Source organism: Strigops habroptila, chromosome 11, assembly GCF_004027225.2.
Source record: "Strigops habroptila isolate Jane chromosome 11, bStrHab1.2.pri, whole genome shotgun sequence".
NCBI lineage: Eukaryota > Metazoa > Chordata > Aves > Psittaciformes > Psittacidae > Strigops > Strigops habroptila.
Window position 1 is genome coordinate 18,377,877 of NC_046360.1, and position 23,421 is coordinate 18,401,297.

A 23,421-nucleotide genomic window follows, 5' to 3' on the forward strand; every position below is an offset into this window, starting at 1 on the left:
CCACCGGGAGACCCGCCCGCTGCCCCGCGGCCTACTAAGGTCGCGGGGTCCGGCGGGAGGCGGCAGGGAGCCGGGAGCCCGCCCCGGCTGCGGGCGGTCATGCCTGCCCGGGGGGCGGCCACCGCGGCCGGGGCGGGGAGCTGGCGGGAGGCGGGCCCGGCGCGGCGGGGGGCGGCGGGCGCTGCGCAGAGCCCGGCTCCCCTCGGCGGCGGGCGGAAGGCCGGAGGGCGGCAGCGCCATGCCCGGCCCGGCAGCGCCGGGGCCCGGCCCCGACCCAGAGGAGAGCTATGATTTTCTCTTCAAGCTGGTGCTCATCGGGGACGCCAGCGTGGGCAAGACCTGCCTTGTGCAGCGCTTCAAGACCGGGGCCTTTGCCGAGCGCCAGGGCAGCACCATCGGCGTGGACTTCACCATGAAGAGCCTGGAGATCCAGGGCAAGCGGGTGAAGGTGAGCGCCGCTCCCGGGGCTGCCGGGCGGGCAGGGGGCTGCGGCTCGCGTCCCCGCCCGGCGCCGCAGAGCTCCGGCCCGACTGCTGCCGTGCCTGGGGGCCGGGCTGCTCGGCCCCGGGGCCGTCTTCCCGAACGGCTCCTATGGGCAAGGAGGGACCAAGCGCATCCGTCACCGCGTCCTGCTGCGGCGGGAGCGGCGGCGCGGCTGAGGGCCCTCAGCACCGCACGGGCACTGGTAGAAGCCCCGCTGGGAACCCGCACTGCCTCCCCTGTGTCGTAACGCAGCACCCGTTTGCAGTGAGGCTGCTGGCCGCGGTGTGTTTACGAGCCAGGAGGAACCTCAGCTGGACTGTCATGTTTCCAGAAGGGGACGTGGAACTGGCAGAGCAGGAGAAGCTGCGGGAGCGGCTGTTAGATGAGTGCATTTAAAAGTTACCTTAAAGAACTGTTTACAGGGTGTCTCTGAAAGTGTAACTTACGTAGTTCTTCTCAAACCAGAATAAATCAACCCTAAATTTGACTAATGCTTTTCTTACGATGGAGAAAATCTGCTAGTCGTTAGGGTTAGAAAGAGGATAAGGACATCTGCCCGGTGCAGTCAGACCCTCAGCAGCACAGGTTCCAGAACAGAGTGTGCTGCAACAGACAGGAAAAGCCTTAAAGCACCCGCGGTTCGTAGGGGGCGGCTGCGATCAACCCCCTCCAGAGAGGAGTCGTACAACTACTCTTACTTACCCCAGTGGGACTGAAAAGAACTTGGGGCAGCCACTGCCTGGGAAAGATCAGGCGGTTGTAAAGCTTTTGGTGACACAGAAATACGGTAATTGCAGTTGAATTTTGGTCTGTGTTTTCCCAAGTAGGTGTCAAAGTCCTCTATTATCTTTTTCTTACAGATTAACTTTAGTGAGCAGAATATTAAGCAGAGAAAGTTGCAGAGAATGGAAGAAATGAAGGTTCACATGTTTTAGGAAAGGAGGGGGATCAGAAGCTCCAGCCTAGCAAGGTGTTGATTTCCTTCGTGGTATTACCCCTTCTCCCATGTACAGCTGGCTGCTGGACTTTCTGCGTATGCTGTTGGTACCTTCTGCACTTTCCAGTGAGTGAGCCCTGAGAAGTGAGGGTTCTCCTTTAAGAGTGAAACCTGGCTCCATTTAAATGCCAGGCACAGGAAGGGCACAGATGTGTCTGCTCCGGTGCTGGGGTCTTGGCCAGTGCCTTCAGGAGCAGGGAGGGAGGAGCTCAGGAGTAACCCGACCCAGACCTCCCTAGGTGCGCTTTCCATGTTAGCACAGGAGGTGCACCCGAGTGTTCCTGGATTGGTAACCGGTCTGTAACAGAACCTGGGGATTTAGTAGTATTTTAGAGAAAACAAGTGAGAAAATGCAAGCTCTCAAGGCTTTCTTTTTCTTTGAATTGTTCTGTACTTCCAGTTCAAAAAACCCTAGGGCTGCACAGATTGCAGAAGAGTATTTTAAGCATTACTTTAGACAAATTAATCAGTGTTGTTGATTTACTTTACAGGTATTTTTGCTAGCTGTAGGGTCGGGGACACAGCTGAAACATGAAAACATTTGCTTGGAAGGTTGTTTTGTTTGGTCTCTTAGAGGTGTGGGTTGTATGTGAAGTTTAAATTCCAGCCAGGCTTTTCTGGTTGGGTTGAGATTCGGAGCAGTCCAGCTAATCTGGGTAGGATTGTTCAGCATGCTACCAGAAATGGAAAATAAGGAGGCATTTGATGAGACTTTTGTGAGCTTCCTCATAAAGCAGGTGAGTAGGGGTGTGTTTCTTGCACGTTCTACAGCTTTGGGTTTGGTGGAGGCATAGTGATTGCAGGAGGTGCACTTCAGCTGTCTGGACAGATGGTATCCTGCCCTGTTACGTGTGCTCTATGAGAGATGTGTTTTGTTTCTCGTTGTTTCTGTCTCAGTTACGTGGGAGGTACTTCTTTAAAAGAGCTTCAGAGACATTCTTGATTGGGATACCTTGAATCAAGAGATGTTCAGGATGCATTTAAAATACAATGTGTTTGACCTTACAGAAAGATCCCTATCAAAGCATGCCAGGTGATTCTCTGTGCTGCTCCAATTTCATTACTGGTTTTTGCTACTCCAGACAGTATCTCCATAAGGAATGTGAGCGCTTGTTTGCTTTTTAGCAAATGGTGCAGGACTGAGAGAATTCCATAAGCTCATCTTTAGAAGTTCCTTCAGAATGATAGTGTGTACAGAAAAAGTCCCAAGGAGCTTCACTTGCTCCACCCCCAGTGGTCTGAGCTTCATTTTCAGTCAGGCTGGGAAGAGTATTACAACACAAGTGAGTGTGAACTGGACACTTACATTGTAACATTTGTGTTAGTGCCCCTTTCTGTTTAAAACTTCAGATGTTGTCATTATAGTTGTATAATGTTGCTGAAATATTTGGGGCCCGAGGATTTGAAATCTCAGTTCCTTTGGTGCCTTTTTGTTGGATAAGAAGCATGTTGGGATACTAAAGGATAAGGTTCTGCAAATAGCTTTTTTTAAACTTAAGGCTTTGCTTGCATCTAAAAGCTGTATTCAAGTGTCTCAAAGAGTATTTCATACACTACTGCTTCATCAGCTACTGAAGTTGACTAAACTTCATCTATAGAGACATTAGTGCTTGAGAAAGGAGCTATTGATGGACAGTGCTGGTAACTGAACTTTCTCTTTGGAAATAAACCAGTGAAGCGCTGGTACCATAACCTCCCCCTGTATATCCTGACTTGCAGAGATTTACCACTTCCAGAGGGAAAGCTTGTCTGTGCCATCCAGTCTTCTGTTTCTATTCTTGTTCTTTAGGATTTCCAGTTGGAATTTGAGGTATTGTCCAGTGGGATTATACAACCCAGTTGCCTCTGGGACAGGCTGTTGCGAGCTGTGGACTCTTGGAGGCATTGGAGCAAAGAGGAGCCAGGCAGGGATTTGGCAGATGTAACACACTGAGTTCTAATGGAACTTCGAAGTAAGGCTACCTGTGATGACCACCCTTGATTTTTATCCCAGGGGCAAATTCTGACCAGCATATATCAGAATTTCCCCCCTCTATTTTATGAAGTATCTGCAGTCTATATTCATTAAAAAAAAAAAGAGGCTCTAGTGTATGCTGTTCAACGGGTTGGAATTGGGGTGTACTACTCTATCAGATACATCCTTCTCAGCCTAAATCCTGAGGCTAAATCCTCGAGTACAGGCTCTAGTGCCCAGAAGTTGTGGTTGTTGACTTAATGCATAGTGGCTAATGTGCCATTGATAAAATAATTACTTGTTCTATGAGTGATAGAAAGAATCTGGCAAACAGAACAAAAATGTGTTGTAACTGTTATGTCACTGGAAGACATGATATTTATCAAATGGGGGAACTAAGATTTTACATAATGATAGGCAAGGACATTCCTAAGTCCATAGATTGTTGTTAGTAATAACAAAATTCCTTTTCTTTTCCTGAATTACCTCCTGTGAACCAACAAATTAATGGGGTATCTTTAATGTCTACTTTACACTGTCATTTCATAGTGGTTTTACATATACTGAGTATTTTTATCTTTGTGCCATAGTTTTTTCTCTATCTTACTATGTATTTCAGAAAGCAGCAGAAGGGAAGAACAGTTGAAAACAAACACATTCCTTTTATAACAAATACTTCTTTCTGTATCATTGCACTTTTTAATTTCCAAGCTTTTCAGCACATATGATACCAAGATTCTTGGCTTTTATTCAGGCCTCGTGGCTCTAACTATATTCCTTTCAGAACAGCCCAAAACATAATGTGTCATTATCTGGCCAAATTGCAAGTAATATAAACCCATGATTTGTTAACTGTCTTGTCTCCTGACTGGTGCATTTAATAATGTTCTAAACAAATACAAGTGAAGCTGTTGGTTATTCCAATATTCTTTGAGATCTCTTCTCTGTCAACTACTTTGACAGTCGTAATGTTAGAGCAGACAGGAATTCTGCATTTCCAGCAAAGAGGGATTCCTCCTTCTTGGACCATTTTGTAAGGAAACAGTTGAGTGGAGCAGTTTGTCCTAGCTGTTTGGTGTATGAACATCACTTTAAATGGAAATAATTTGCCATACAGGTGTTAGTTTTGTTGCTTTAGGCAAAAACTATATGGCTTCAGTTGCAAGATTGTTTCAGTAAGTCTTTTTAGGAGCAAGTATTGTGATTTGCCAGCATACAGAAATGTGCAGTATTGCTTGCCATCCTGATGACAGGATTTAGACAGACAGTTCGTTAAGAATCATTTAGCACAGTCTTTGCATACTCCATTTCACTGCTGGGAAATTTTATGGAAGTTGCTATATTTTGAAGAATCCCTAGCACAAAAGTGACATTCCTATCTTTGTAAAGTATCAGCTATAGGATGTACTTAGTTATTAGTAATGCTGCTTCACAAACAAAAGTACACCTGAACTTCCTTGATACTTTAGAAGAATCAGGAAAGTACTTAAGTTATGTAGGAAGTAAGGGAGGGAAAAATTATGTAACATGTCTTGAGGCCATTTGTTAAGCATTAACCTTTGATAAACAATATGTTTATCAATGCAAGAAGAATCCACATCAAACCATTTGATAACACTTGTTTACTGTGCTCTTTGGCCAACCTGTCACTCGCCATTTTCTATGCTGTGTCTATTTCTGTAGTTGAAACTCTGTTTTCTTTAAGCCTAATTAGACATCCCAGAATGATCTTCCAGAGACCCACCATAAATTTTTCTCCTTCCATCAATCTGAAACATTCCTTGTTTCAGTTTTAATCTGGGGTCTCTCATCTTCCCATCCTGTGCCACTGTGAAAAGCCTGGCTGAGTCTTCTTGATAACTTCCTCACAGTTACTGTGCACCCCATGCTGAATAAGCCTGTTTCCCTCAGGCTCTTCTCATGGGGTGTGTACTCTGATTACCTGACCATCTTGATGGCCCTCCACTGAACTTGCTCCAGTTCTTCAATGTCTTTCTTGTAGTGGGGGAGGGAGCAAAACTGGACACTGTCTTTTAGCCGGAACCTAGTTAGTGCTGAATAAAGGGGAATAATCACCTCCCTTGATCTGCTGGCTTCACTCCTGTCAGTACAGCTCAGGCTGCTGCCAGGGCACACTGCTGGCTCCCTTCAGCTTGCTGTCCACAAGGACCCCCAGGGCATTTTCAGCACAGCTGCTTCCTAGTCACACAGACCCTAGCCTGCATCCTTGCAAGGGATGAATGACATGTACTCCTTCCCAACAGGAAAGGATGAAAAAGCAAGTGTGAAAAGATGTTCAAGAGTTTGTCTAGTGTACTTACGGAAAGCTCCAATTCTGTGGTGATTAAATGGAGTCATGAAAAATCTTACAGGAGTTAATAGTTGGGTTAGCACTTTGCTATTCAGTACCAGTCAGTGCTAAGGGCTCTGCTGTCCAAAAAATTCAAAGCTAAAAGCAGATCAAACTAACCAGCTTTAGTAATTAAATGGGCATTCAGGAGTGAAACAATTAGCACAAGAAAGGTGAGTCCTTGTCTTTGTTCACTTAGGGTATTCTGTCATATTCCTTCTGAACAATGGCTGTTTATTCTCCATTCTTTATCCTGTCCTCATTATTAGAGGGGTCCCCCATCTCTTATAGGTGGTTTTTCTTAGTACCCTCAGATGAAGCTTACATGATTTTCCAGCAATCCCAACTTCTGTCTGTCTTACACCAAAATTGTTGCTAAAGTGATCACAAACTCAGGACTGGCTTCAGAAGGTTACTGAGTGACAGACATGGCTTTCATCACATCATTTACAAAGCCAGAGCACTTAAATCAAGGAAATAAATAATTAAGAACTTCATGTCATATACTGCATCGATGATACACAATATGGAAGAATCTTATCTCTTGTTGTAACCTGTGGCTAGTACAGTTCATTTGGGATTTTGAATTTAACATCTAACTTATGTTGAGGGGCTTTTAAATGAGAAATACTAAGACTAAATTTTGTTCCAAAGAATTTGCAATTGTTATTACTTGTCCAGAGTTACCTACTTGTAAATATAGTTCAACAGAGAGACTATATACATTTTTTTAGGGTAATCTGGTTCCTAACACTTGCATACTCTGTGTGTTTCTGTTCCTTATGATTTAAAATAAGGCAGTTATTAAAACTTCAACCAACATGACAGGACAAGTTGCCAAGCTTCCAAATTGTAAGGACTGAGTTGTTATTAGCCCCCCAAAAAGTACAAGTGTTAGTTTCAATGCAGAGAGAGGATGTACAGCCGGGGTGGCAAGTCTTTGATGACAGTGTTGTCTTAGTTTGGCTTAAGCAAGTCATTAAACCACGCCCATATTTGACTGACTTCCCCTGAAACAAAGAGTTGAGCCCTCACCTGGCTCCTTCTGCCAGCACAACGGTGGGAACGGTGACATGCAGCTGTGCCAGTTGACAGGTATGTTTGCAAAGAAAACGTCTTACAGGTTTAATAACGTACTGTAGTCTCAGCAATGACAGCAAAACCACAACAAACTTAAGATCACGTCAAAAGCTAAATGACTCAATGTCCTTACACAAAAGAGAAGTGAGGAACTTCAAATGCCTGAGAGAAAACTTACCTGAAGGATGCGGGCTCAAGGAAGACTGCTGTTGGAGCTCCTGAGAAGGTCAAACCTGTGGTCTTGTTCCCAGCAGCACACAGAGAGCTTCAGCAACTTTGTACCTGCAGTCCTGTGGACAGATAGATGTAAATGCTTGAGTAAAAAATGCAGGGGGATGCTGTGAGATCTTGCTGGTGACATTTTGAGGTTGCTCTGTTGCTTTTGAAAGGCTGTGGAAATTGGGGAGGACCTGAGGAAGGGAAATACCATACTCATCTTCAGAGAGGGCAAGAAACCCTGGGAACTACAGGCCGATCAGACTTATGTTGCTCCCTGGGAAAATCATAGATTTGGGAAAGAATTAAGTTTTGAAACCACTTGGAGCAGGCAGTTGGCTTTGTCCCTTCACAAAACCTGTCCCAACCTCAATGATTCTGAGATTCCATGGAATATACTTCTTTAGAGGTTTTCAAAAGGCAGTGTACAGCGCAAGGCTGGCTTGCTCAGTCACTCTGCAAGTAAATCACACTTACACCATGTGAAAAGTGTAAGCTAGATCAATTTTTCTTTTTTAATTTAAAATGTTTATGATTCTTCTGTCTGCAAAGACTCTCTTAGACCTCTCCCAAGTGTTGGGTAATCGTCATTAGCGTTGTTTTGCACTTGACCTAATCAAGGATTGAGATTTAAAACTACGTAACAGACACAAAGGTCTAGTGGGAGACTTGAGTACAGACAACATCATACATAAACCTGCCATGAACTTCCTTGTCCCTGGTGTTTGTCTGTTGACTGTTCTAAGTCATTATCTGCTCTGTTAATAATCATTGCTTTGTGGTTTTCGGTTTTCTGAGGCCATTACAGTCCCTTCCCCTTCTCTGAGAAAACTCTTATTAGGACTGAGAAGTACTTTCTCATTGGGTTGATTCCTTTTAAGCTGTACATATACAGTTTGAGATCTAAATGCCTTATCCTTGGTTAGCTTAGCACAGGAAAGTGATTTGATCACTTTGCCAAAGTGATCAAAGTACAGCCTTTGCCAAAGTGAAAGTTGCTGCTCAAACATGCAGCAGAGTCAGAAGATACAAACGAAATACTGATGTGCAAAAGAAAGAAATAGAAAAATGATTCCATGTTATTGAGTACAAAATATCACTGGCACATTGTGTGAAGTTGTCAGCTCTTTAAAACAGCAAGGTTCAGAGAGAGGGGAAATACTAAGTAACAGGTCCACAATATGGGAAGATTAAAAACCCCAGGAGTATTTGCTATGTCCTGTCCCAGTTAAGAGGAGGTGCAGAATATAAGGAATGGCGCAAAAAGGCAAGCAGTGGTGTCTCATTTGTCACTTCACATTAGAGAAGTGAAAGTGCAACAGAAGGATAGAAAAGATAAGATTTCTAAAAGGACATTCTTTGGTTTCATTGCCACTATGTTGAAGCCAAGAGCTTTGAAAGATTCAAAAAGGATTAGAGATGAGAACATCCACAGTTACTTTAGATTAAAAGCTCCCGGAATATAAGATGTCATGTTCCAGAACATTACACAACCTATAAAACAAGAGGACTTAGACATTTACCCTATAAGCAGGATGTTGTGTTTGTCCACTCTGAGTTATTTGGCTGCTGCTTCTAGAACATCTAGTACTGGGAACTCAAACCCTGATACTAAACTCATAGTTTTTATGCTGCTGGATTTAGGCAAAAGTATGTAAGTTAAGCATTCCTCCTCCCTGCCCAGATGTAATGGCTGTTCTACCACTTAAAAAAGGACAGCTGCCTAGCCTGACTAGATCTTTGGCTGACTATTGAAACCAGGAATTGCTGGCATTTCTTTTATATGTTTTATGTATTCTATATATATTCTTTCAATTGTCTCGTATGTACTTCCCAAACAGCATCAGGGCTCTTGGGTGATACCACCCCATCCTGCTCCAGTTGTTACCGCCCCAGTAGCAGAACTGGCAAACCTACATCAGTACCACAGACAGGATGGTAGTGAAAACCCTCCTGTAGTTTCAGTAACATACCAGATGAGGAAGTGGAGTGGCTTGCCTATGGGCTAACGTCTTGTTTTGCTAACTGCGCTAGAGAAGGTTACAGAGGGGTAGGGCTGGACACACAAGTGATAGTTCCATAGTCTGCTACAGAAGAATGCATCAGAGCTCACCTGCAGGATCCCAGAGTGTCTCAACTGATCCAAACTCTGAGCAGCCGAGCGCAAAAACATTCTCTGATGTATATTATTATCCTTGAATCACAAACAAAGGGCTAGAAAGAAGTGATGCCAGAATATATTATGTATAAGGAAGCTTTATAACAAGGTTATTGAATCAAAGCCTATCTTTTGATTGAGGAAAGCTTGCTGCCCAGCGTCTCACTGTGTGTTTTGCTTTATTCAGTTGCAGATCTGGGACACAGCTGGCCAGGAGAGGTTCCGCACTATCACACAGAGTTACTACCGCAGTGCCAATGGAGCAATCCTGGCCTATGACATCAGCAAGAGAGGCTCCTTCCTGTCCATTCCTCGCTGGATCGAGGATGTAAGGAAGTATGCTGGTTCCAACATAGTACAGCTACTGATCGGTGAGTTAAAAGTATTAATACCAAGTGCTACAGGCTACCATACAATGTAATTAGTTTCAATACCTGTTTAAGGTGGTTGGAAGTTTTATTTCTGAATTAAGATGTATGTAGTAGATCCCATTGGAAATTTTCCCTGGAGTTTTGTTTGTTTGTTTTTATTAGCAAGTGCTGATTCATCAAATGAGAAACATTTTGCTTTGATTAACTTCCATTAAGAAGTAGGCAGCTTTGTATCAGAAGCCAGCTTTGAATCCTTTGCTTCTCACTTAATGGAGAAGTGGGCAGGCAAGGCTTGCAGGTTCTGAGGCACAGCTGCTGGGGAGCTATCCTCATGATAAGGATCATAAGGTTTCCAGGGACCAGTGAGGCTCCATCACATCAAGCCAACATGTTTTGGCAAACTGGAACACCCACAAATTTCAGCAAATGGGAGATTTTGGAAGGACTTTCGGGCAGTCAGGGTTTGTCAGTTCTCTGCTTCCCAGCCCCAATGTTTCTGACTCAGACGCGGCTCTTGCGCCCTGGAAATCTGCTAATACAACATAGGCACTATCCCAGATTTCCCTAGGTACCAGCAGGCTGCTGCTGTTTTCACAAAATGCTTTTAGCTTCCATTTCTAGCTCATTTTTCTTCTCTTAAGGTCTATAGCCACCACTCTTCAGTTACTGACTTTTCCTGTTCTCTGAGTAACACAGGAATAGAGGCTGGAAGGGGCTGAGGAGGTTATCCAGTCCAGCTCCTGCTGGCAGCAGGGCTCATGTCAGGTTGGACAGGCCATGTTCAGCCGAACTTTGAAAGTCTCCAAGAATGGCAGTTCTGCAGCTCTGGACAACCTGAGAACCTCCTGCTAAATACTGACTCTGACAGAAAATGATTCTGTTGTTTCTTCCAGGAAACAAGTCTGACCTAAGTGACCTTCGAGAGGTTCAGCTGGAAGAAGCTCAGAGTCTGGCTGAACACTATGATAATATCATCTGTGCCATAGAGACCTCTGCGAAAGACTCCAGCAATGTAGAGGAGGCTTTTGTGAAGATGGCTACAGAGCTCATGATGAGACATGGAGGGCCTATGATCAGTGAGAAGAATACTGACAGCATCAAGCTTGACAGCAAAGACGTTGCAGAAGGCTGGGGGTGTGGCTGCTGATATGAGCTAGGTGATATCCCTAACTTTACTGGAATTTAGATGGTGCTTCACCTTAATGCTGAGTAGCATGGCAGCCATATCCTCCTCCTCCTGTGAAACCAGCAGTTTTGTAGACATTAGACACAATCCTGTTTGCTTTGGTTTCTTATTTTTAAACAGTGTCTCTTGAGAGGTAGTCCTGAAAGTCAAACCCTCTGAAAACCTTCACATCTGGCCCCACCATCTCCTTTTCTGTAACCTTCACCCAAGTTACAAAAGTGGAAGAAACAACTGTGAACTGGTGATGTGGGGTAGGGAGGCAGATGGTTGGGGAAGAGGCTGATGCACACCCAGAGTTCTGAAGCATTTAGCATGGGACTGTTGGCAAAGGAGGTCACTTTTGGAATAGGCAATCTTAACAGTGACTCTGTAAGTCCTCAGCACTCCACCAATGACCAGAAAGTGCCAGTGTCTTTGATAAAGGTATTTCAAGCGTCAGAATTCCCAGCATTTTGATTACAGGACCAGAAAGCAGTAACCTGCCCTAGGGCATGTGAATTGCTGATTCACGCTGGGACAGGCCCGGGTGGGGAAGTCTTCTCTCAGGTTTTGTTAGAATTTTAAGTTATCAAGTTAACAAAAAGCAAGATCAGCCTGAGCAGCATCAGAGAACTTGCTGTCAAACAGGACTGAACCAGTGTAGTTATTTTAAATACAGCCTTGAGGAGAGGGTAGATGCATTTCATTTGTTCTTGTTTGCACAGTGATAGCTCCCTTTTGCAAGTGAGTATCATTGAGTTTTTCCTCTCAGGTCCCTTAATTTCGTTCCACAACTCAAGACCTGTGCCACTGGAAAGAGGAACTGGAGAAACCTTGAACTGACTGGTAGCCATGATGTCCTGCCATGTGCCTATTTGGTCATAAACAGGGTTCATTCTGGTCACACATTTGACATAATGTTACCAGAGTGTTTATTGCTTAAGTGGTGTAAGTGGATTTGATTTTTGGTTTGGATTTGGGTTTTGCTTTTTGGGTGTTTTTAAACCACCTCTTTAAAAACAATCTTGGCATATAATGGGAAAGAAGACCTCTGAAGAGCTGAAAACTGCATGCATTGCAACTTCTTGGGTTTAAGAAACCAGCACCTTTGCAAGTAATTCCCTCCCAACTTTGCACTCAACTGCTCCCCTCTCCCTATCACAAGTTACCAGTTGCTGTTCGTTCCTTGAAAACACTCATCAGGAAGAATCTTTCACTGTTGATCAAAGGTCTACATTGTTAAGTTAAATAGATTTAGTAACACAACTCCATATAGTTGTCTTTCAGATTCAGCTCTGTATTACATGTTGTAGGTGCAGGTGAAGTACTGATGGCAGCAGTCCTCTCTGGACTTACACTCTCAAGCACCTTACAAAAATGGACTTGCAAAGAGAGCAGAAGCAGGATTATTTTAACTCTGTGGTTAGAGCAAAGGTGTTCAGGGTGACAAATGATTTTTGCAATCCTGCTACTTTAAAGGAGCTCATTTTCAGAAAGCACACAGTTAAGGTGAAGTCACTTATCCTGTCTGAAAATCTTGATCAAAAAGCACCTGGATTGGTTTGCTGTTAGAGCTACATTTGTTTTTAGCCATTGAACATATCCAGTATCATGAAAATCAGGAAGATTTAAGAAAGGGCTAATGGATCAATGGGCTAATTTCAATACTGTTCATCTTCCTACAGAAAATACTAAACCATTCTCTAGTCTTTTTGGTTTTTTAAACTATGAGGTAGCTAATTGAGGCGTAATGTATGTTTTATAGCCTGCTTGCTTCTAATCTAAAGGGGTAGTTTTCAAGTTTTGTAGCTGTAAGAGTGAAAGGGCCTGAAATTTTTCAATTAGTAGAGTTTTCACAGTTCTGATGTTTTATACAGAAGGGCAGGTTGAGCTGCAGTACTTAGGAGTATTTTTGATAGTTTTCCAGGACATTCCCAGCTCTCCTACATCCAAAGACAACAGGCAATGAGTGTCCAGCAGTAGCTAGACACTGAAAATGAGAATTATCCATACTCTAGATTTGTTAGTGATTAGCAAACCCTGTATTCTGCTCCCAGGAGAAACTGTGAAGACAGTCCAAGCTAAAACTCAGTCCTGATGACTGCTTTTCCAGCTGGTTAGCTGGTCCTGAAGATCCAGAATCCTAGCAAGCATTTGACTTTGTCATGCCATATTCTAGTTTACATCTGTAGATAACAGTCCTGCAGGTCAGCATGCTTGAACACAGACCCTCAGATAAGCTCAGCCTCCCACTATTTGCAGGATTAGTGCCAAATTATTTAAGTTATGCTGATAAAGATTCACATGCATTGAAGAACGGTACTGCTACTACTCAGACTGAAATCAGTAGTTTACATAATAACTCATCTTACAACTGGAGCAAGATGCAAAATGAACGTAAATCCTGCTTGCAGTGCAGTCAATGAACGACTGTGCTTTTACGGTAGATGGAGAATTGAGGAACTATTGATCCACTTCCTTAGTTTTCAGGTTTTGTTTAGTAGACAAGTAGAATTAGACCAAGCACTATAATTTTCCTTACCATTTGCCCCCATATATTCCTTAAGCTAGTCTTGAAGGCTGAGACTCTGTCTACAGGTTAGTCTGTTTCAGTCAGAAAACATGAGATACAGCATCAGTGATTTGTTGCTGTATTTCTGAGTGAAGGCACCAACTCAGATTAGGTTTCATTTTGCTGTAGAAAACTAAGACTATGGCTTTAGGTCAGCTTTGTCTCCTAACTCTCGGCTCTTCTATGTTGTAATGAGCCATACAAGTTTGCATGCCCAACCTAATGGAACAAAAGGGAACAAAAAAACAGCCTGAAGATTTGGTTTATTTTTTCAGGTTAGCAGCAGATATGAATGACAGTGCTTTGGCTGTCAGTAGGAAAAAGCTTATGTCAATTACCAAAGCCTTACAATACTCACTAGGCTGATAGCTTCTTGGCCAGAAATAAATTAGTAAGTAACTTGGAGCTTTTCACTCCCCTTCTGAAGACTTCTATTAAATATGTAATTCACACACATAGCTATGTAATTCAAGTGTTAGGAAGATAGTCCTGCTGGTTTAATTCCATTAATCCTCTTGAAACCAAAAGTATATCTGAGTGAGGAGAGTAGCAATAAACCTGGGATTTACGGGTAAAAACCTCTATTTCAAACCTTAGGGTACAATGCACACTGCCATACAGCAAGTGAATAATTCAGTAATGCACAAGCAGAGTTCACAGCACCAACATTTGCCAAGAAGCCTGGTTACTGGCAGTTGAACATTAACAAGACTAGGGTGCAGTAATTGCTTTTAAGCAGATCTCCTTGGCTGACCATGTATTTGCATCAGTATTTATCATTTATTTTTGGCAATGCCCAAAGTGTGCAAAATATTACAAAGACACAGAAGGGACCATTAATCCCTGCCTTGTAACACTTAGGAGTGGAATGCAGAGGCAAATACTGAACTGAAATAATCAGCAGAATGTGGTACTCAGGAGCTTTCTGCATTGATTTTGATTTAAACTAATTTTATCTGCAGTTACTCATCCAGTCCATCAAGGATGGAACTTGCACACATATCTAGAATTATGTAAATATAACACCAAATAAAGCTCAGCCCAGAAACCTGCTAACATTTACTTTGCAAAACAAAATGAACACAGCCTAAGTCCTAATGATTTTATCACTCACTGCAGTGGAAAGCAGGTCCCTTCTGCAGGGGGTAGAACTACAAAACTAAATTAAGCTCAGCTAATACCCATTGATTTCTAAGAACTTAATGAAAATGAGAGCTCTTGATCAGTCTTTTCTTTGCCGTTAAAGAAGATCATATTTATTTGAAGAACAGGAGCTGACCATCAGATGCACTATACCTGTGTTGCTGCAGTAGTACCTTACAGTATGTATACACATGCAGTAACACCCTTAAATAACATGAAAGCCTTTCTGCCATCTGCCCCAGTATAGCCTGTCCCACTAAGATTTATATCTCTCCTACTAAATCTCATAGCCCCAGCCAGTTGACCATTTGAGTGTCTTTTGGCATCTCATGCCAATCCTGAGGGAACTGGGAGGTAATATTATTAGTTTCTCTTCATGGGATTGTTTTACTCATATAATGAGTCTCTTTAAATCAAGATTAATTTGTGTTATATCATGAATAGAAATGGTTTTATCTTCACCTGTCCTGCTCCCAAAACATTTCTGTGTTAACAGACCACTGAATTTTACCCTGTTGCATTATTCTGGGTAAACAGTGTGCTGGAGGAAAATGATGTGAGAACAATACATGCTTTGTGAAACTGAAAAATAAAGTTACTCTCCTTTTGGTATCTTCCAGCCTTGGAGGGTGCTCAGTTTAACCCGTCAGTCATTCTCTGTGGAGACTTCACAGAAACAAACCAGGTTACAGGTAGAGTGTGCACCCAGTGAACAGGGAAAATCCAAGGACACAGGAGTTCATTTGTGGAGAGGTAGTTCCCAGGTGATGCACTTTGCCCCAGCAGCTGATGATGACTACGTAGCTTGAATTCCTGCCCTTGTGGTACAAGAAGTGTTAAAGAGCAACAGATCCAAGGGCATGCATGTGTAGTTCTTGGTGAAATTGAAAGGAAATGAAGCCCAAAGTTTAGGGTAATTAAGTGGTTAGGGTGATCAGCCTTTCTCAAATGATACTAGAATGTTTTATCAACTAAAAGGCATTCCAGATTTACAAACTGGGCCATAAAAGATGTCACATTGTTACTGCAGATCAGTGGTTATAGTTGTATGAAGTATAGTGACTTCAGAGTCACAGAGCAGAGTCCTTTCTAATCGGGCTGTTCTCAGATCTGACGGCTCTTTTTCATGCTGTGAAGAAATACTGCCTCAGTTTTATTTTTGTAGTATCTTTTGGTGCTGAACATCCCACTGAGACTTCAGTTAGAGAACTAGCCTTCTGGGTGCCTTAGTTTTTACTGGCCAGATGATGTTAGATTTAACTCTATTGAATTAGGTTATAGAGCTATTTGAAGCAGAAAAAAATCTCAGATGGAAGCATTTAACTGCAGTCCCCACTGCTTACTTTAGGAAAAAACTCACAACTATTCCACAAGTAGATGATGTGATTTCCAGCACAAGCTTAGCCCTCGGCATCTTTATCATTTCATTGTAGTTTACTTGGAAAAGAGCAAAACAAACAAACCAACCCAAATCTGTATTTGCTGTTCATGGAATTGGTGCCAGAGGTTAGACATGAATAGCCAGCACACTCACCTACCCTGATCTTAGACAGCATTTTTTAATATGACTGAAAAACATTAAAATGCACTTTAAAAATAATTCTTCGAAGCACAAAAGGGTTGCCATTTTAATTCCCTTTTTTAACAAGGGTTTCTATTACTTGAATACTGATACAGGTAGTTATAAGTAACTTTAGGTGTCACTGAAGACAGATTGTGTCAATGATTGTCTTGGGTTTCCATATGAGTCAGCAGCCAGCAGAAAACAAAGGAACTGAATAACTTCACAAGAATGAGTAAAGTGAAGCCTGAGAAAGAGTCAGGGAAGATTTTCTGCTTAGTTTGATTAAATGTGTTGGGTTTAATCAACACTTACTTTCCTTCCCAGAAGTAAAATAATGCACTACCAAAGTAGTTTTTGGGGCTTTCCTGTTCCACTTCTGGTACAACAGAAAACTGCTGGCTATACAGATGAAGAGTGGACTGCTAAACCAGTGAACTGGATGGCAGCAGCACAGTTTAACATTTGGAGAGCTGTGAAGTTGGCTTAAAGCTGCATTTAGAACCTATTCCTCCATTATGAGGTTAAAAGTATGTCTGTCTCCCCCAGGAAACCATTTGAAAACCTTTAAAGATCCAACATGGCACTTGATTTTTTTAGACTTTAATTATTTCCAATTTGATTATGCAGCTGAACTGCTGACACTGATTTCTACTTTCTTTCAACCTCAGATTTAACAGAAAACCGAGTATTAACACTCCTATCACAAAGCACTGAAGATCCACCAGATACTGTAATTGACAAGTTCTTGCCCGTGTATAGCTGTCAGCCTCCTGCTCCTGGGAAAGCTATTTAATATCTGTAGTATCACTACAGATATTAAATCAGTCAAGCCCAAATAGGCAATGTAGGTCAGGGTAAGATACAGCATGTATTAGGTATATATTAGATAGATACACAAAGCTGCTTCTGTTTAAAGCCACTTCTGTCTAAGGCTCACCTACCCCATTCAAAATTTGCTATTATAGCTAGATTCCTGCAAGTGAACTATTCTCCTTTAGTCATGAGCATACCATTAAAAAAATCCTACATTTATAGCTTTTAATTTTGAAGCCTAGACTGGGATACTAAGAACAGCAGTCATCTATTTTCAGCTTTCAGAAGAACATATATCTTATCACTGACTACTCTGTAGGAATTTAAACCTTAATTCCCCTATAAACTCACTCAGACATCTTAAATTACACATTATATATTCAGATATAATAGCTAGCTAAAAGAATCCAAGTTTCTGTAAGTTTGGGCTTAAAGTACCTTACATAGGACCAAAATTGTGGCAAGCTAGCACAGATTTCTAATTGTTCAATCAATACAAAAAGACCCTTAGACACAAAGATTATCTTCTCCAGATAAAAGCAGAGGAAAACATTAAATAGAAGAGTGTATTTTCTTATAAATAGTCTTTTTAAGGCACTTGCCCAACCCAGTCTGTGTAGTTCCAAAAGCCAGCCTCTGTTCAGTAACCACTAAGTAACAGCCTATTACACTGCACTCTGCTGCAGAACTTGAGATGATCAACACCCATTTCCTCCGCAATAAATGCTGTGAACAATATAGACTCATATGAAGATGTGAGGGAGTGATTTTGGAAACTATTGTGAGAACAAGGGTATGAAAGATTGTCCTTTGAACACGGCATGCAAACTTGTCAATTTGAAGGTACTTTTAAAAGCTGAGTTAAGAGCTGAATTTCAGAGACATCAAAACTGCAGACAGATGCCTGCCAATGTCTTCAAAAGCACCTAGTTACCACTGCAAAAAAGCACAAGACCTGGATGGAACTGGTTTTGCACTAAGGGGAAATAGTTATCAGGAAAAAAAGATACATTCATGTGAAAGGCAGAGCATCCTGATTATTCTGCATTTTCATGTTCATTCCCTACTTCAATGCTATGCATCAGTAAGCATTTTTCCCTTTATAAATGGTATTTAAATAGATTATTCTAAGTGTGAAAAGTAGTTTGCTACTTGACCAAATAAAATGCTGTGTACATTTTTCTTAAGAGAGTGATAATATTGATGACTTTGCTGAGAGAGTCTGGTGGTGTGATGTAAGAGATTCACCAGGTAAAGGGTTAGAATGGTGCTACACACACACACACCATTTCAAAGCCAGGGAAGCCAACGGATGAGATCAGACACTCTCCTGCTTGCCAGACAGAAGGTAGATACAGACATATACTGAGCAGAAGGTGAATTTAGTTATTTGTAACTGTTTTTAAGGACTTCTGGTTTTTAAGTCTGTAAGGAGAAATGCTGAGATTTTTGATAGTCAGGTATGCTCCGTGCTGCCAACCAGCTTTTCCCACTGCTGTGCCTCACTCACTGATACCTGACAGGTATAAACCCCACAACTCCAGAGACCAGGTAGCAATCAAGTGAGTCTGGCTGAGACACCTGCTGGGGAGAAAATATAAGTCTCTAATTCATATTGAATTCACTGCATTCCAAAATCAGATGAGGGGTTTGGATGATAACAGTATTAAAATTATTCTGCATTTTCTAGGATGAATCTGTTGCTGTTTTTCAAGGTTTCTTCAAGAAATGCAGGCTGGACATTTCTAATCAGCAGGAACTACTTTGCTTTTAAACTTTATCACAATACTTAGATCATTTGGAATATGAGGAGACAAGGGAGCAAGCTTGCATATTACAGTAATTTTTTATACTTTACCTTCATCTATTTATGAATTTATTATGAAAAATATTTTTAAACATATGAATCCTACTTTTTGTTGTGAATTTTAGCAAAGTAGTGGACACATTGTACTGTGTATCATTAAAAAGGTTTAATTAAAGTAAACATTTGGCAATTAATATCTTCTGTTGTTATTTTATGCACGTAGTTTGCTGTGGTTTATCATCAGAAACAAAATCAAGTTTTAAGAATACAGGACACACACGTGTATAACTAGTTTCATAGCAGCTTCCCGGGTCATCTTCAAAAGCACTATATGACGCATAAACTATTCTACAATGCTGTATGGTCTTCTACATGAGACACAACCCAATGTACTCTACTAAACAAACAGTGCTTAACTCTCTTCCTCATATCCTTACAACTGCCCATCGCTTACATAAATGCCTATCCATTAAATAGTTTCAAAGTAGTAAGCTCTCCAACATCAGATGAAGAATGAAAACTGAAGTCCTCAGTGTTGAGAAGTACAAGCAACTTTTTCAGTGCTTACAATTCAATGTAAACAATGTAGTTCCAACTGTGCCTTCCCAAAGGAACATTCACATCCTGGATTTTATTTAATTGCTATAAATTAAACAAAGCAACACCCCTTTCTTTTTGCTTGGGTCTTTAATTCTAACATCAGCAGATAAGCATTTTCCATCCACAGGAGCCAAATATTGAGTTACTTGGTTCTGTATCCAGCCTACTACGTCAGTAGCAGCCTCAGATAGAGCAGTTAGCAGTTTTCAGTGAGATGGCTGCTCCTTGGAGTTCTGGGTATAGCTGAATTCATTAGTTAATTCGCTTATATTGACACATTCTTTCCTACTGAAACATTCTGGATTTAACTGCACAGATCACTAGTGTGCACAGTGCTATACAGAATCAGTTTGAGAGGTAAATAATGCAAATGTCTTGCTTAACATGCATCTACTCTTTGTAGATTTCATTTTTCTTGTATTTCACGTGTGTTCTGCACATTTATAGTATAGTTCAATATCTATGTGGGGGGGGGGGGAAACAACTTATCCAAAAAATATGAAGGGAAAAGCAAGTTGTGAATTACAAGGCTGTGATATGACACAAAATGTAACAGTTCATATACAAAGATGGGTGTAATTTATCTAAATACCACCATTATTATAACAAAGCCCCAGAATACAAATGTAGAACAGTGCTCTCTCAACCCTGTAAAGCACCTGGCCTTCAAAAACAAGCCTGTGCTTTCACAGCACATACCTGTGTTAGCTTGTAGGAACCTTGGAACCTGCCTGGCTTGCTGCTAGTGAGCTCTCACAGTATTTCCAGAGCAGAAAGGACACACACGTGTGTAACTGTAGTTTCATAGCAGCTTCCCAGGTCATTTTCAAAAGCACTGTATGACACACAAACAGCACGACTCTCACTGATGAGGGAGCACGATGGGTGGCCAGAATCCCCCCAGGACACCCTTGTGCACCCTTGAAAATGCAAACAGGCTAAACCAGTCATAAAAGGTTATGCAGAGGGGAAAAAACCCCACACACTGAGACCAAAACAAAACTGCTCTGATCTCTGCTGCCTGGTCATTTGTGTCTGTGACAAATTAAATACATATCATTAACAGGCCTCTTTTGGTAACTTGAATTTACCGTGGAAAACAACTATGACAACTGTTTACTTGGCTTATTGTAAGTGCATGTGACAGACACTTCAAAGGGACTTCTTAGCTGCATTTCTAGGAACCTTCCTTGAATTCCCTAGGAACGTGGAATAGTTTGGATACACAAGGACATATCACACATCACAAACACTTTTTTTCCTTGTTAGTGAAGTAAACTGGCCTCCATTATGTAGCTGGCACCTGCAAAAAAATAACCTGATTTTTTTATAGACAAGGTTCACTGAATATTTCTTCTCCCCATCTATGGTCAGGAGCTCACCTGTTAAACTAGCAGAAAGGATATTCAGAGACACACCTCCACAAAACAAGATGAGACCCAAGTCCTGTTGAAAATTCATTTCTTATTCTGAGAAACACTCTTACCTATGCAACAGGTGCTGCTTCTGCTTCAGAAAGAGGTCAACAGATAAATCTGCAGTAAACCTTGCTGGGCATTCCAATGTAAGACACATTTAGCATGACCTTAGACTCTGCACTGCATTCTGAGCTTGGCATACACAAACAACAAAATGGAAGGAGAAAAACTTTTACTTAAGAGCAGCTGAGTCTCAGGTGGTCTTAATTAAACAAAGTAAACCCATCTGTGCTAGTTTGGCTATGTACTGATTTATTGTGTTCACAGAGGTGACCACAGAAACACTCTTCTGAAACTGAGGCTGTTTTAGTTAGCACTGAAACAAGGATGTATTTCATCACCCAAGAATTCATCTTTGTATAGACAAAAGGCTTTAATACAGACCGTGTAAGATATGCAGCAATACCACACAACGAAGATTGTTAGTACCCATTTCTGTTCAAGTTGCAGAACATACAAGCACACCACTGAGTTTTAAAGAAACTCATATAATCACTGCTTATGACACTGAAGGAAAGAGATTTCCACCTCTTTGAGCAACAGTCTTCTGTGTGTAGTGTTATTCAGGTCACTACTATCTTCCTTTAAGCCCTGGTGAGACTAGGTGGTGGGCACAAAATAGCTACACTGCACTTCACATAACAACAGGGTACTCTTGCTTTTAACCAGCACACCGGACAGGCAATGTGGAAAGCTAAGTCAACCAGAGGTCTGGGCCAGTTCATAGCTTTCAGCTGCCTGTGCAACTCCTGTCATTTAAAGCAATATGTATACATTAATTTCAAATGTATTTGCACCTCATACAAAACTTTATCAAATCATTACAAACGTGGATGCCTTGGTGGGACTGCATACAGGTATTGTGCTTGAAGCTGCCCTCTGAATGGGCTCAATTGAGAGTCAATCCTAGCTGTTGGGAACAAGAATAAGTTACACTGGAAAAGTTTAGCACAATGTTTCTGGGAATCATGTTGTCAGTATTCCTCCTTTCCATCCATCACCCAGAAACACTTTCTGAACAACAAACAGCTGACAAAGAGCCAATACTCAGCTCTGAAAGGAAGCATGGCCATGGTACAGGACCTGTCTCTCTGTGAGTCCGTCCATCCAGCAACGGAACAAACCCCAACTGCTCCAGAGCCTTTCAGCTCTGTGTCCTTTCCACATGTTACAGAAACCCCTCACAGAAACCACTGTGACACTTTCATGCCACATTTGCTTATTTTCCTGCTGAAGAAAGCCCAAAGGATCGTCAGTTTTAAAAAGCACACACACCCCAAACATAAACCATAGCTCTTACTGAAACTGCCTATTTCTGATTCATTTGAAACCATCTACAGCAAAACTCGGGGGTAAACACATCCTTCCTAGCAGCTGGGAGGGGTTTCAAGAGCACCAAACTGTGTCCACCTCTGAAACCTGGGGCACAATTTCCCAGTTCCTGACAGGAAACACGTACCAAGTGCTCTGCGCTTGTTCGAAACCTGAACGAGGGGAAGCTAAAATTGTGAAGGAACGCTCTCACCTGCTACTTTTTCTAAGCATTTGGCTTTTTGAGTGGCTCCAAGCCCATATTAGCACTTACCAAGCTGGAGTTCAGTCCACGGAGTTGGAGAACTTGAAACCTGAGCCTTAGAGAACTGTGTGGTGGCGATGTTTTTGCACTTTCCTACTTCTGTACTGTGGAAAATTTAAAAATAGATCAATAAATAGATGAAAAAAAATAGATAAAAGAGAGGCCGGGGGGGCGCAGACGAGGGGGGAGTCGCGGTATTTCTCCTTCCCGCCGCCTCGGGGAGCCGCGCTGAGGTGAAGCCAAGATGGCGGAGGGCGCCCCCCGCGCCTGAGGTGAACCTGCTGCAGCCCTCACCGAGCCCCAGAGAAACTGACAATGTCTCTTGTCACCAAAACCTTGCCTCGCTCACTGCTGTACCACACATGTCCAGTAAACTAGTGTTACTCCTTTATGCTTTACAGTAATACTCATGTATATTACTCATCTTTGTCCACCATCTGTGCAACAACTGCCTGTATTTTGTATCGTGCCGATACGGCACGCTGGCGCACTGCTGGGGCTCAGTCATACCTCACACAAAGGGTCACATTAATGACAGCTCAAGCAGGCTCATCGGGCAACCTTTACACCCGTGCACCACAGGCACAGCCTCAGAGGTCCAAGGCGGATAGAGACTAAAAACTGTCTTCCTGCAGTTAAAAACCAGTAGCAGCCTGATTAGCAGCCAAAGAGTGGGTTTTTCTACATAGGCATTATAGAATGTTCCCCTGAGGGATGAAGTTTAAAAAGTATATACACAGTTCCTCCATGGACCTTTTGAAGTGTTCATGTGTATTTGCAGGTCGAAGGAGGTGATCCTGCCCCTCTGCTCTCGTGAGACCGCACTTGCAGCACTGTGTGCAGTGCCGGTGTCCTCAACATCAGAAGGACATGGAGCTGTTGGAGCAAGTCCAGAGGAGGCCACGAGGATGATCAGGGACTGGAGCAGCTCCCGTATGGAGACAGGCTGAGAAAGTTGGGGCTGTTCAGCCTGGAGAAGAGAAGCTGCGTGGAGACCTCAGAGCAGCTTCCAGCGTCTGAAGGGGGCTACAAGGGTGCTGGAGAGGGACTCTTCATTAGGGACTGTAGTGGTAGGACAAGGGGTGATGGGTTTA

At 42.3% G+C, this 23,421-nt stretch overlaps 1 protein-coding gene across 1 annotated transcript; it reads left to right on the forward strand.

Moving 5' to 3' along the window:
* Positions 1–173: 173 nt before the first annotated feature.
* On the forward strand, positions 174–18,853 carry RAB43 (RAB43, member RAS oncogene family). Its single transcript, XM_030501821.1, has 3 exons — positions 174–448; positions 9,426–9,609; positions 10,503–18,853. The coding sequence occupies exons 1-3, from the start codon at positions 239–241 to the stop codon at positions 10,754–10,756; spliced, it is 648 nt and encodes a 215-aa protein (XP_030357681.1). The 5' UTR covers positions 174–238; the 3' UTR covers positions 10,757–18,853.
* The last annotated feature ends 4,568 nt before the right edge of the window (positions 18,854–23,421 follow it).

Bases quoted from the DNA above. Each gene is read 5' to 3' on its own strand.
- RAB43 (XM_030501821.1), top strand. From the start codon at position 239: ATGCCCGGCCCGGCAGCGCCGGGGCCCGGCCCCGACCCAGAGGAGAGC. The intron at 449-9,425 runs GTGAGCGCCGCT...TGCTTTATTCAG, and splicing joins TCCAGGGCAAGCGGGTGAAG to TTGCAGATCTGGGACACAGC. The intron at 9,610-10,502 runs GTGAGTTAAAAG...TGTTTCTTCCAG, and splicing joins CATAGTACAGCTACTGATCG to GAAACAAGTCTGACCTAAGT.